Source organism: Orcinus orca, chromosome 13 (genome assembly GCF_937001465.1).
Source record: "Orcinus orca chromosome 13, mOrcOrc1.1, whole genome shotgun sequence".
Classification (NCBI taxonomy): Eukaryota; Metazoa; Chordata; class Mammalia; order Artiodactyla; family Delphinidae; genus Orcinus; species Orcinus orca.
Window position 1 is genome coordinate 76558442 of NC_064571.1, and position 13218 is coordinate 76571659.

The 13218-nt window shown below is 35.3% G+C and overlaps 1 protein-coding gene across 11 annotated transcripts in view; it reads left to right on the plus strand.

Annotated features, from left to right (window-relative positions):
- PUM2 (pumilio RNA binding family member 2) overlaps positions 1-13218 on the plus strand; it is a 92110-nt gene that overhangs the window by 42607 nt on the left and 36285 nt on the right. For all 11 annotated transcript variants that reach the window (XM_049696354.1, XM_049696355.1, XM_049696356.1 and 8 more), the window contains 3 exons: positions 779-904; positions 3594-3736; positions 5424-5553. In XM_049696354.1, coding sequence (XP_049552311.1) covers positions 779-904; positions 3594-3736; positions 5424-5553 — 399 coding nt within the window. The remainder of the gene's footprint in view (positions 1-778; positions 905-3593; positions 3737-5423; positions 5554-13218) is intronic.

Genomic DNA, 13218 nt, shown 5'->3' on the forward strand with positions numbered 1-13218 from the left:
GTACCTTATGATAAAAGGTCTACATACTGATTCCTGCTCAATACCAGCGGTTTTCTTCTTTCTTTAATAAGTACCGCAAATGAATATTTTAAAATCTTTCTTAGCCTTAACCAAATCTATATTGGCATATATTAGACTCAGAAGTGGGTTTACGCTCCTGCTTAAAACTCTTCATTGTTTTATTTTCAGGATAAAGTCCAAACTACTTAGCATGACCCAGGAAACTCTTCATGAGTCTTCATTCTGATTATAACTCCAGTTTTATCTTATACACTACAGCCCCACTCCATCCTACCAAAAGCTTCTTGGATACCCCTACTTTCTGTGCTCATATAGCACTTACACTATATTCTAATTGCCAACTTACTTGTTTTTCTCACTAGATGGAGTGATTTGTGGGTGTAGATCATATCTGTCTCTCTCAGTGTTGAATCCCTAGCTCACAGTATGGCTTAATAAGGATTGAATGAAAAACCACTATTGAACAATAGCAATTCTAGCTCTAAACATTTATTGTGTGTATATGCTAGTACTATACAGTCATGTATATTTAATTCTAACAAAAATCACTGGTGATAAACCAGTTTCATAAACAAAGAGCCCCAGAGTCAGGTTGTATTACATGCCCAAGGTCACTTAGTTAATAAGAATTAGAATCATTATACACCCTCTCCTCCCCCACCAACCCTAATTTCAGAAGAAATGTTTTTTTTTTTAACCTGATGAAGAAAATCATACATATTTTTTTATTTATTATTTCTCCCCCTTTAAAATACAGCTGGTGTATTCTCAGCAGGCCTTGCTCCAGCTGCATTTGTGCCAAATCCATATATTATTAGTGCTGCTCCTCCAGGGACTGACCCGTATACTGCAGCAGGATTGGCTGCAGCAGCAACATTAGCAGGTAACTTACTGTTCATACTTGTTGCTTGTTATGGATTTAGTTTTAATTTGGGGATAAGCTTTATTTTTGTCTATTTGGGCAATTTGAAGTTTCTAGGAGAAAACTGAAACATTTATCCAGAATGAACTGAAGTTTCCAGAGAGTTAGTTTATTTTTCGACTGTAATGCTACAGGAGAAAACCTAAGTCGGATAACTCATTTCCTCCTGTACATAGTTGTTTTACATTTTAGTTTTATAGTCTCAGAAATCTTACATTAGCAACCACAAATCTTTATTCTTGTGACTGATCCCATTACCCACAGAGACAGTGCAAATAAAGTTACTTCTCAGAAAATAAACTGGGGGTAGCTGCTATAAATACCCAGGTCAGGGATAGTACAAGGTAAAGAGGTTCAGTGATCTTAAGAGAATGAGTATCTAAAAAGTAAAGTTAAATTAGCAATGTTAAAATGTGCAGGCAAGCTGAGGGACAAAAAGGTGGGATTGAGGTGGAAAGAACTTATTAAGTGTCAAAGCCTGATAACCACCACTCAAAATCTGAAGTAAAAACCAAAAGTACACAATGTCACATGTCAGTTGTATGGCAGTAAAGCTGGGAAAAAAAATTTTTTAAACCAAACTGTATTTATGTCTTATTTAAGTAAGGGAGAGTTGTGTACCGGTTAGGCACAGTCTTACTGAGCAGAGTTGATTTGCTGATCTTCTATAGGATTTGGGGGGAAGGTTGTTTTATGTTGAGTTAGTTACAGAGACAGGAATGAATTTGTCTTAAGCATGATTTATGTTGGTTACCAAGGCAGGAAGAGGGAGATGTCAACCATAGAAGTGTGTTCCTTGGGTTGAGTCTGTTGATTGGCTAACTTTTCATAACTTTAAGCTGTCACTGATAAGTTCACTGAATTATCACTGATCAATTAATTTTAAATCCACTTCTGGTAGTTATTTATTATTGTGACTGCAGAACAGTTTTTTTTATACTCAGGACTTTAAGACCTGAAAAAAATGTTAATTTCAAATTCTTGTTTGATATCTTAGCAGACTGAAACTAACCTGTCACATTCAGTAGATTTGGTATAGATCTGCATGTGATTCCATAAAGATGTGAGCTTTCCTGGTACTATTTAACTGGATGTTAGTATGTAAAGTGCTAGTATATCATACATACATAAAATCATTAATCTATGGAACTGAAGGAAGCAACTTTAAGAGGTCATTAGTTTTGAGATAAGGATTCCTGGCGTTCTGAACTTACTTAGGCTTTCTAAGATCAGCACTGTTCAGTAGAAATAGAACGTGAGCCAGATAATGTAACTTAGATTTTTCTAGTAACCACATTATAAAAGTAAACCACAGATGAAATTAATTTCAGTATGTTTGATTTAGCTCAGTATATCATGTAATCAATATTTTTTAAATTATTAATAGATATTTTATTTATTTTTAATGCTAAGTCTTCAAAATCCTGTGTGTATTACATACTTACAGCACATCTTAATTCAGGCTCTCCAGCTTTTAATTGTTTAGCCACAGATGACTTCCGGCTACTTTTGGACAGAGAGGTTCTAGATGGATGTCTGATTCTTTTGTTTTGTTTTGACAGTGTATCCTTTCTTCATAAATCCTTTTCTATATTTTAAGAGTCTTCATTGTAGATTGTGCTTAAACTATCTTTAGAAATATATTTTACCTTTAAACTGTTCAAAGCTTTTCATTTTAGTGATTGAGTCAGTTACACTGGGCTTTATTTTCTTCCAAAACAAAGTGAAACCAAGAGTTTGACTTTCTAAAGTATACACATTAGATATACTAAAATCATATCAGTGGAATTTAGGGACATGTATCAGTCAGGAAACATGACATCGTAATCATTAGTTTAATGGCAGGGCTTATTGTGTGATACTATTTACTGTCCAGAAATGAAATTTTATCTTGAATAAAGTAGAATAGAGCAAGAATTCATTCTGTTTTTCCTGGTTTGCTTTTTTATGTCTATGTCCATGATTATATTTCATAGTTCTTTCTTAACTTACTAGTTCCATCTTCCTAACCATAAAGACACTGATGTTTCATTTGTTTTTACGTGATTTTCAATTGTTTTGTGAGAATTGTAACTAATTCTGTTTCAGATATGAAGAATATTTTAAAATTCACAGTTTACAATTAAAATACAGTTGTAGCAAGCTTAGTACCAACATTTTCCTTAGTTTTATGTTATAGATTACAAATTAAAAGCCAAGAATGTTTTGTTTTCAATTTTAAAAATTCCTTTTTAAAGAAAATGCTGAGTTGAGTATAGGAAATCTTATAGTTCTATGGTGTTTAATGTTCCTATTTGCCAGTATCAAATGCATAAACTAGCATTCAATAATAGGTGTTGAAGAGATGGTTCAGTGTCCTGTCAGTTCATTGGTCTTCTTGAGTTTAGTTCACATCTTTTCATTAAGACGACTGCTGTCACCTCTGAATACTTTCTTTTTTAATAATCCATACCTCAGTGAGACTTTCTAGTAAAACTGGGAAAAAGAGAAAAGGGAAGACAGTTGTATGTGGGTAGAGGATTGTAAGGACATCTGCTCTAAGTCTTATGCACTGTCCCTTTTTTATGGTCTAATGGTAACTAACCTTATTTATCTATAAAATGTAGTGACTTTTTTTATTTTTTTTGGGGGGGTGGGATGTGGGGTTTAGGTCCGGCAGTGGTTCCACCTCAGTATTATGGTGTTCCGTGGGGGGTGTATCCAGCCAATTTATTTCAGCAGCAGGCTGCAGCTGCGGCAAACAACACAGCAAATCAGCAAGCAGCATCACAAGCTCAGCCTGGACAGCAACAGGTATAGGCCCGCCTTCATTAAATACTACCTGAAGAGTCTTGGAAATTTCATGAGCTCCCTGCATTCAAGATCTGTGTTTTTTTATTTTCCCCAATATGTAGCACAGTACTTATCATATAGTTGGCATACAAATATTGATTATGTGGTTTTTTTCCTCCAGTAGTCATATATATGAACTTAAAGATCTGGTTGTATTCCACTTCAACATTTCTATTATTGAAACTGTCTTGAAATCTCTAGCAGTTTTAAATTTTCTTTTCATCACTTCTTAAAGTGTGCTCATAATGTTTCTGTCAAAGTAATTGTCATTTCATTTTCTTCTGGGTATTTAAATTGCTATTTTAAATATTAACTTAATATATTTCTGACCAGAAAAAGGAGATTACTGGGTACTTTGTTTTTAAGCGAGGAAAGATGAAATATTTTCACTAAAGGTTAGATTTCTTAAAACAGAAAATGTTTATTTTTAAGGTTTTTTTTTTAAATTTCAGCCACTTTTCTGGAACTATTTTTATAAATAAATGTAAAAGAAAAATTCTGATAAAAATTCCAGAATTCTGTTTGTCAAATTTATCTTTTTTTTTTTTTTTCGGTACGCGGTCCTCTCACTGTTGTGGCCTCTCCCGTTGCGGAGCACAGGCTCCGGATGCGCAGGCTCAGCGGCCATGGTTCACAGGCCTAGCCGCTCCGCGGCATGTGGAATCTTCCCGGACCGGGGCACAAACCCGTGTCCCCTGCATCAGCAGGTGGACTCTCAACCACTGTGCCACCAGGGAAACCCCAAATTTATCATATTTATACCAAAGAAGCAACTTAATGACAAGTATAGTGTTACTTGGCAGTTGAATTTTCTTTTAAACTATATTGATATTCTGTTAAAGCTGTCCTTTAGCTCAGTCCTTGTAGATTATACCACAGCACCATTTAATAAATTCTTTTTAAATCTGTGTCTTCTTTGGGCAGATAAAAATATCACATTGCCTAAACATCACATATACCTGTGCGTGATGCTTACTTACACGGATGGACTTAAGATGAATCTCCCTTGTCCTGAATTGTTTAAGTATTTACCTTTGTGAAATTAATGTGTATCATGCTTGTGTATATATTCACTACAACAACTATGTATTACGAAGCAGTTTGACCAGCCTTAAGAGTTTTCACATTTTTTGATGAAATCTTTTGTTCCTTTTTTAACCCTAAGGTTTTACAGTAAAAAGCAGCTTTTTACTCACTTTAATTAAAGCTTCTGAATTCTGAAAACTTGGTTCAATTTGAAGTTTTCACTCTGCACCACAATCTCGTACCAGACTAATTGAATAATTATACTTAATTTAGAGTTTTCAGTCTTAGAAAATAATAAAATTTAAACTTTTGTCTTCATGTAAGATTTTGCCATTCCCTTCTCACCGCCCAAATATCTGTCTCTCATTTTAATACTACTTTGGTAGGTTAAAGAGCACAGATACTAGAAATAATTGTTCCTGAAGACCCTCTACCATGTTGCTTAATAGATTATGTTTTTGGTGTTACGTTATTTGTATTTTTTTATGGTAAACTGACATTTCATTGAATGTAAATATGTTCAAAGAATATCCAAAGGCTATCTGTGATATATACAGAGTTGTCTGAGATAAATTTGTTATTTTATAATTTCGTTTTTAAGGAAATTGTTTGTCCTTTGTAGGTTCTTCGTGCTGGAGCAGGTCAGCGCCCTCTTACTCCCAATCAGGGCCAGCAAGGGCAGCAAGCTGAATCACTTGCAGCAGCAAATCCAACTTTGGCTTTTGGTCAGGGTCTTGCTACCGGCATGCCAGGTATATAGTTGGTTAATTGTGGAAATTTGAATAGACTTAAAATGTTAAATGTAGATTCTCACACTGAGGAGTGAGAAAAATCAAGAAATGTCTTTAAATCTTGCCTACCCTGCAATGCATTATTTACAACTCAGGTGCCAATAGTTGAAATCAGTATTGCTTGCGAGACAATGACAGGGATGGCAAATATGTGTTAGAATTCTCAAAAACCTTTTTTTCTTAAGTCTGTTTATGGTGTAAATCAAAGCGTCTTTCCAGTGGAGTGTAGCCCAGAATTCTTTTTTTTTTTTTTTAAGATGTTGGGGGTAGGAGTTTATTTATAAATGTATTTATTTTTGCTGTGTTGGGTCTTCGTTTCTGTGCGAGGGCTTTTTCTAGTTGTGGCAAACGGGGGCCACTCTTCATCGCAGTGTGCGGGCCTCTCACTATCGCAGCCTCTCTTGTTGCGGAGCACAGGCTCCAGACACGCAGGCTCAGTAGTTGTGGCTCACGGGCCTAGTTGCTCCGCGGCATTTGGGATCCTCCCAGACCAGGGCTCGAACCCGTGTCCCCTCCATTAGCAGGCAGATTCTCAACCACTGCGCCACGAGGGAAGCCCTCAGCCCAGAATTCTTAATGCAGTGCTTTAAGAAATAAAACCATTAGGTGGTATGTCAAACAAAACCTATTTGCCATTTCTGCCTTACAAGGATAGTTAGTCATTTAATTAATTAATGTTGAAAAGTGTACAGCTAACATTTTCCACTTAGAACATTGCTCAGTCTTGTTTAGCACATTTATATAGTATTTTAACCTGTTGGTTTTTATAACCTAATGGCATCAGCATTTACTAAAGTTTTCTGCCTGTTGCCACAGTACAACTTTTAGAAAAGGCCAACAAAGTACATTTTTTGTGAAGTAAATTTGTGAAACTAAATACAAAATTAGTACTTTAATATTAAACAGTGGAAGATGGAAGGAAGGTATTTTTCTTAAGCTAATGAAGCAGCACTTGTTATGTTTGGTTCTTTTGAATTTTATTTTATTTTATTTTTATACAGCAGGTTCTTATTAGTTATCTATTAGCACTTGTTATGTTTTTAAAGGCTACATTTGAATGTCCGTAGATAATGCATCACTTCCCATTCTATTCCTTCATTTCTGTTCATTCCTAAAGACTCACTTTCAAGCATGCCATTTTTTCACTTTCGGTATATGAGTAGTTACTCCTTCAGCTGTAGATTACAGCTAACCCTTGAACAACCATGGGTTTGAACTGCGTGGGTCCACTTACATGTGGATCTTTTTCAATAAATATGTACTATAGTACTACACAATCTGTGGTTGTTTCAATCCTGCGGGTGCAAAGTATTGGATATGGAGGGTTAACTGTAAAGTTATTTGCAGATTTTCAGTTGCACAGAGGGTTGGTGCCCCAAGCCCTGCATTGTTTAAGAGTCAACTATACTGATTAATGAAATACGTGTTCCAGTTTTCATTAATTGTACTGTAGATAGATTTTCTATTCAGATCATTTAGGAGATGTGTTTAATGCATTGGAAACGATCCTGACTTACATGATTGAGGGGTTTTTTTTACATGCTGCTAAATATTTCTGTATATTATTTTGAGGAGTTCTGTATCAATTACATTCATTCTGTTCTCTCTGAAATTCTAAAGTCTGAGTTTATCATCTTGTTTAGCCTACTGAATGAAAAAAAGGATGTTAATATTGCTGTCCCTGGAGTACAAATGATAATAGAATGGGGACATTCTCATTATTTTCCTTTTTTACCCCAGCTGTATACTTGCTTCATGGAAGCTGCTCTCCCAGAGCTGCTGTAGATTAGAGACCCTGGCAAAAGCAGCCCTTAGTGAAATGGACTGTGAAGCAGAAGTTGTAGGCATGTGGAGAGACATGGAACAGGGCTAAAAGAACTGAGCTGGGAGTTTATGAAAGCCACTGCTAAGACCATTCTGGGTTCCTCTTGGGTTTTAGCTATAAATAGAAAAGGGAGAAGAGTCATGGAGTACAACAGTCCTGTCTTACTAGATTCTAAATAGGATTTTGATTTAAGAGAATGCTTCTGACCTGTGTTTATTTGCTTCTCCCTTTAACTTATTGCTTATTGTTTTAGACTTTTGGTGCTGGGCCTATTACCCATTTCTTATAAATGCCTTTGCTCCTCTTCCTCATATTCACCTCATGTTCTTATTTACTAAAAACATCAAGGTATTTTGCTATTAATTTTATCAGCTTTGGTCTTCTCAAAATTTATTTTTATGTTCACTTCTTTCCATTCTATAAGAAAGCTCTTTATTGCTTTTTTTGTTTTGTTTTGTTCATCAGTGAACTCTATCTTGGTACTCCTAAAAGAAAACCACTTTTTACACGATATTTGTCTAAAAACCATTGACTGTCTTCGGAGTGATGAGAAAATTAAAAGCAATTAAATTTAGGGGAAAAAACCAAATTATTTTACCTAACCTTCTAAGCCACAACATTTAGTCCCTTTACAACTGTAAAATGTAAAAATCATTTTCACAAAAAGGGCTTTACTAGAAATAATATTTGTGTGCCTAAGTGACTTGTTGACTGTTCATATGATTCCCTCACTGTAAAACTTTTCTCTAATACCTTCTATACTTTATTCTGCCCAGGACTATGATGAAATAATTCTCCCTTATTCAAATAGTTACATAGATATAAAGTTTTATGTGTTATATCTTTATATGGTTTAAAGATATAAAGCTAATACAAAAGCTTGCTTAGAAAATTGTTTATTTCTTCAAATCTCATGCAGTCCTTAGCTTTTCCACCTTCTGTCCTTCACTTCTCATCCATCAAATCCCTGTTCCTTGTACTGTATTGATTATAGACTTTCAATCCTTCTGCTTGATTATATATGCCATCATTGTTTTTTAGTCTTGTATTTTCAGTCTTTCTCCCTCTGCCACCTCCTTTTCCATAACCACGATGCTAGTCTGCCTCTTCATCCTAAAAAGCTTTATCTCTCTTGTGCTCCCCTCTTATACTACCTTTCAGAATTTACATTCTACCCCACACTTCTTTTAAGCCCCGCCTCCACGATTCCTTTTCATACGTAGCTCTAATGTAACTCAGTGCCAAAGTATGACTTCCTCTCCTCCATCCTTACTTTTCTCAATTCTTTGTTGTATTACACAACTTTGTTGTATGTCCAACTTTCTGCAGCTCCTCTCTACTACATTTGTGTGATATTTTACTCTCCTGGCTCTCCCATCTTGCTCATTGCTTTTTGTCAGTCTCCCTTTCCTCTGTATATCACTTAAATGTAAAAGACTTTCTGGCTTTAGTGACTAGATGCTTTGGAGTCAGATCTGCCATATTGCTCTGCCAATTAATTGTGTGACCTTGGCCATGTTACTTTCCTCTTTGAACCTTAGTTTCAATATTGGAAAAACAGAGATACTTTATATTTTTTCTGTGGAAGAGTCTTAACTACTTTCATCTTTTCACCTGTCTTTCCTATACCAGTAAACCAGTGAGTTTACGTCTGCATCTTGGATTCTTTTCTGAACACTTAACACATTTCTACATTTGTACAAGATGTTACCGTGTATATGTTCCTGCCACTCCTTAAACTGAAAATGTCCAAAAATGAACTCACCTCTCCCAAATTTGCTTATCTTATTGTTTACCCTATTTCACTATTAACCCCGCTATCCCCTTGAGCTAGAAATTTTTGGCTTCATTCTCAGAGTCATCTTTAACTCTTGGTTTTCTTTTGTGCTCCACATTCAGTGACTTGCCAGTTGTTGTTTATTCTCTCATGTTCACTTCTTTTCATCTCTGCTATTCTTGTTCAGCTTCTCCTATATCCTCCCACTAACTCTGTCTGCCTCCAATCTCTTCTGTTTATTTCATCTTTTTATTCTCCCCTCAGTTACCTTTCAAAAATACAGGTTAGTTCATACCATTCTGCTTCTTAACATTTTCATTAATATAGCTCCAAACTATTGATACCTTTTAACCTAATCAGTACTGTCCTGGTCCTATGCTTTAACACACTAGACCACATACTGTTCCACAAATATCCTTTTATGCCTTTAGCCCTAGCTAATACTTTTAGTTTAGAATACACTTTTATAAATTTTAAGCAAAATTGGGATATATACTTTTACATTTTCCTTTTTAAAGCCTTGCTTTATACTTTGTGATTAACTTTCCTTCTCATCGTTTAATATGATCCTTTCCATGAAGCCTTCCCAAATCTTTCCCACTGCTTGTTCATTAATACTTATTCCTCCTGGGACTTCCCTGGCAGTCCAGTGGTTAAGACACAGTGCTCCCAGCGCAGGGGGTGTGGGTTCGATCCCTGGTCAGGGAACTAAGATCCCACAGGCCGCGTGGCGCAGCCAAAAAAAGAAAAATAATAATAATCATTCTTTTTGCCATTCTTGTGGCACATAACTTGCTCCTTTCTTTACTACTTTTGTCTTCCTTGCGTTTCATTTAGCTATTTGTGGTTTGTTTTCTTAATTATTTTACCATGTTTGGAGGTATAAAGTGTGTTAAAATTAAAGTGGAAGAGTTATGTATTTCTCCCTAAGGAAAGTTATTTGATCAATGTCATGTCTGAAAATAAGTGGCATCTTAGAATTAAGAATATAGTACATTATTTTCGCTACAAATTGTATAATTCTTGAGTGTGGGGACCATGTCTTTTTTAATCTCTTGTGTCTTTTAGATAAGTAACAAAAAGATAATACAATAGAAATTAGAAACTTTTGAACTGAATGATTATGAAAATGCTACATATTTAGACTTGTGGACTACACTTAAAAACAAAACATAGAAGAGGGGTATATAGGCTTTTTTTTTTTTAATTGAAGTATAGTTGATTTACAGTGTTGTTAGTTTCATGTGTACAACAGAGTGATTCAGTTATATTTATATATATATATTATTTTTCAGGTTCTTTTTCCTTATAGGTTATTATAAAATATCGAGTATAGTTCCCTGTGCTACAGTAGGTCCTTGTTGGTTATCTATTTTATATATAGTAGTGTGTATATGTTACTCCGAAACTTCTCTAATTTCTGTCCCCTCTTCCTTTTTAGTAACCATAAGTTTGTTTTCTATGTCCGTGGGTCTATTTCTGTTTTGTGCATAAGTTCATTTGTATCGTTTTTTTTTTTTTTAGATTCCACATATAAGCAATATCATATGATAGTTGTCTTTCTCTGTGTGGCTTACTTCACTTAGTATGATAATCTCTAGGTCCATCCATGTTGCTGCAAATGGCAGGAGTATATAGGCTTCAATGCATACATTAGAAAATAAGTTTCTATCTGGGAACCATAAAAGGAAGAGAATAAACCCAAAGAATTGTAGAAGGAAGCCAAATAATAAAGATAGAAACTGATGTGGATGAAATAGATGACAAACATATAGTTAAAAGAGTCAGGTTATCCCAAAATTTACGTCTTTGAAAAGACTAATAAAATTGATAAACCTCTGAGAGGTTCATCAAAAAAAAAGGTAAAGAGAGAAGACATAATAACCAATATCAGAAAAATAAAATAATCATAAGAGGGTATTCGGAACCAATCTCATGTTAAGAAATTGGAAATTGTAGACAAAGTGGACAAATAACTAGAACAATGTAACCAAACACACTCAAGGATACATAGAAAATCTAAAGTTCATTACCATTAAATCAATTGAGTAATCAAAAATATTCCAAGAAAATTCCAGACCAGCACAACTTCAGTGGTGAATGATATCAGGCATTCAAGGAAGAAATAATTCCAACAATTCCAATTTTTAAAATTCCAGAGAACAGAAAAAGAGGGTGTTCTTCCCATGCCATTTTATGGTACTAGCATTATCTTGATATTAAAACCCGTCAAACAGTGCAGAAAAGGAAAATTGTAGGCTCATCAGACTTATGAACATGGATTTAGAAATCCTCAAATATTAGCAAACCAGATGTAGCAATGTAAAGCAGGATAATATATCATGAACAAGTTGGTTTTATCCCAAGAATGCAAGATGAGCATTAGCAAATCACAGTGTAATTCGCCACATTAAAAGATAATAATCATAAAGAACTTCTCAAAAGATGCAGGAAAAGCATAATAAATTTATATATTGACTTTAAAAAAAAAACCTCTTTAACAGTTATGAACCAGAAGATAACGTCTTTAATATGCTGGGGAGTCGGGAGGGAATTAAACACCCTACCCCACTTCCCAAGGATGATAGACTTTGCTATTTATAGGAAATACTTGGAAGTGTTCCATCTAAGACTGGGAATAAGACAAGGATTTCTGCTAACGATACTTCTCTTCAACATTATATTAAAGAGCCTAGCCAGTATATAACATGAGAGAAATTCTAGTAAAATGAAAAAGTTCTGTAAATAGAAAAACGCAACTGTCATTTGCAGAAAATATGATTGTATTAACTGAATCTGCAGATAAAGTATTAGAATTAATGTGTTTTTGTTAAGGTTTTTGGATATAAAAATCAGGTTAAAAATCTTTCTGTTAGGGCTTCCCTGGTGGCGCAGAGGTTGAGAGTCCGCCTGCCGATGCAGGGGACACGGGTTCGTGCCCCGGTCTGGGAGGATCCCACATGCCGCGGAGCGGCTGGGCCCGTGAGCCATGGCCGCTGAGCCTGTGCGTCCGGAGCCTGTGCTCCGCGACGGGAGAGGCCACGACAGTGAGAGGCCCGCGTACCGCAAAAAAAAAAAAAAAAAAAAATCTTTCTGTTAACCAACAGCCTTTTCTTTTTCTTTTTTTTTTTTTTCCTGACATGCTGCGCTGCTTGCGGGGTCTTAGCTCTCCAACCAGGGATTGAACCCAGGCCCACGGCAGTAAAAGCGCTGAGTCCTAACCACTGGACTGCAAGGGAACTCCCAACACCATAATGTTTTGAAATGAAAAATTTGAAGGTTATTATTTACAGTAGTCAGAAGTACCTAGGAATAAGTCTAACAAAAAATGTGCCCAGTTTCTATGGGAAGCAGCTTTGTTTAGACATTAAAGGAGACCTAAATAAACAAACCATTGGGCAACTCAATATTTTAAACATGCCAGTTCTCCCCATATTAACCTGTAGTTTCAGTGCATTTCCAATCAAAAATCCCAATGGGTTCTTTTGGTGGTTCTTTTTGACAGCTGATACTAAAATTTAATGAAAATGCAAAGAGTCAAGATTAGCCAAAACATTCTTAAAGAACAAAAGTAAGTAGAAGGACTTGCTCTGTTCTAACTTACAGAGTAAGATTTACTCTAAAGCTGCAGTTGAATTACTACATGGACAAACAGACCAGTGGAACAAAGTAGAGACCCCAAAAGTGAGATTCCCAAAAGAAATGGCCACCTAATTAATAGCAAAGAAAGCAGCAAAAAGCAGTAGGGAGGAATGAATGACTTGTTTTATAAATAAGATGAAATAAAGAAAATTGATGATTTGGGCAACAAATTGAACCGCTGCCTTATCCTGTGTTCAGTACTCAGCTCCATTTGGATTTTAGACCTAAGTGTGGAAAAGTGGAATTTTAAAGCTATTAGAAGATAATATAGGGAAATTTTTTTATGAAAATAAAGGAAATAATAAATTTGAACCCATTACTTCAAAAGTCACCATAAAGAGAATCACAGGTCAGGCTAAGAATGGAAGAAGATATTTGCAAT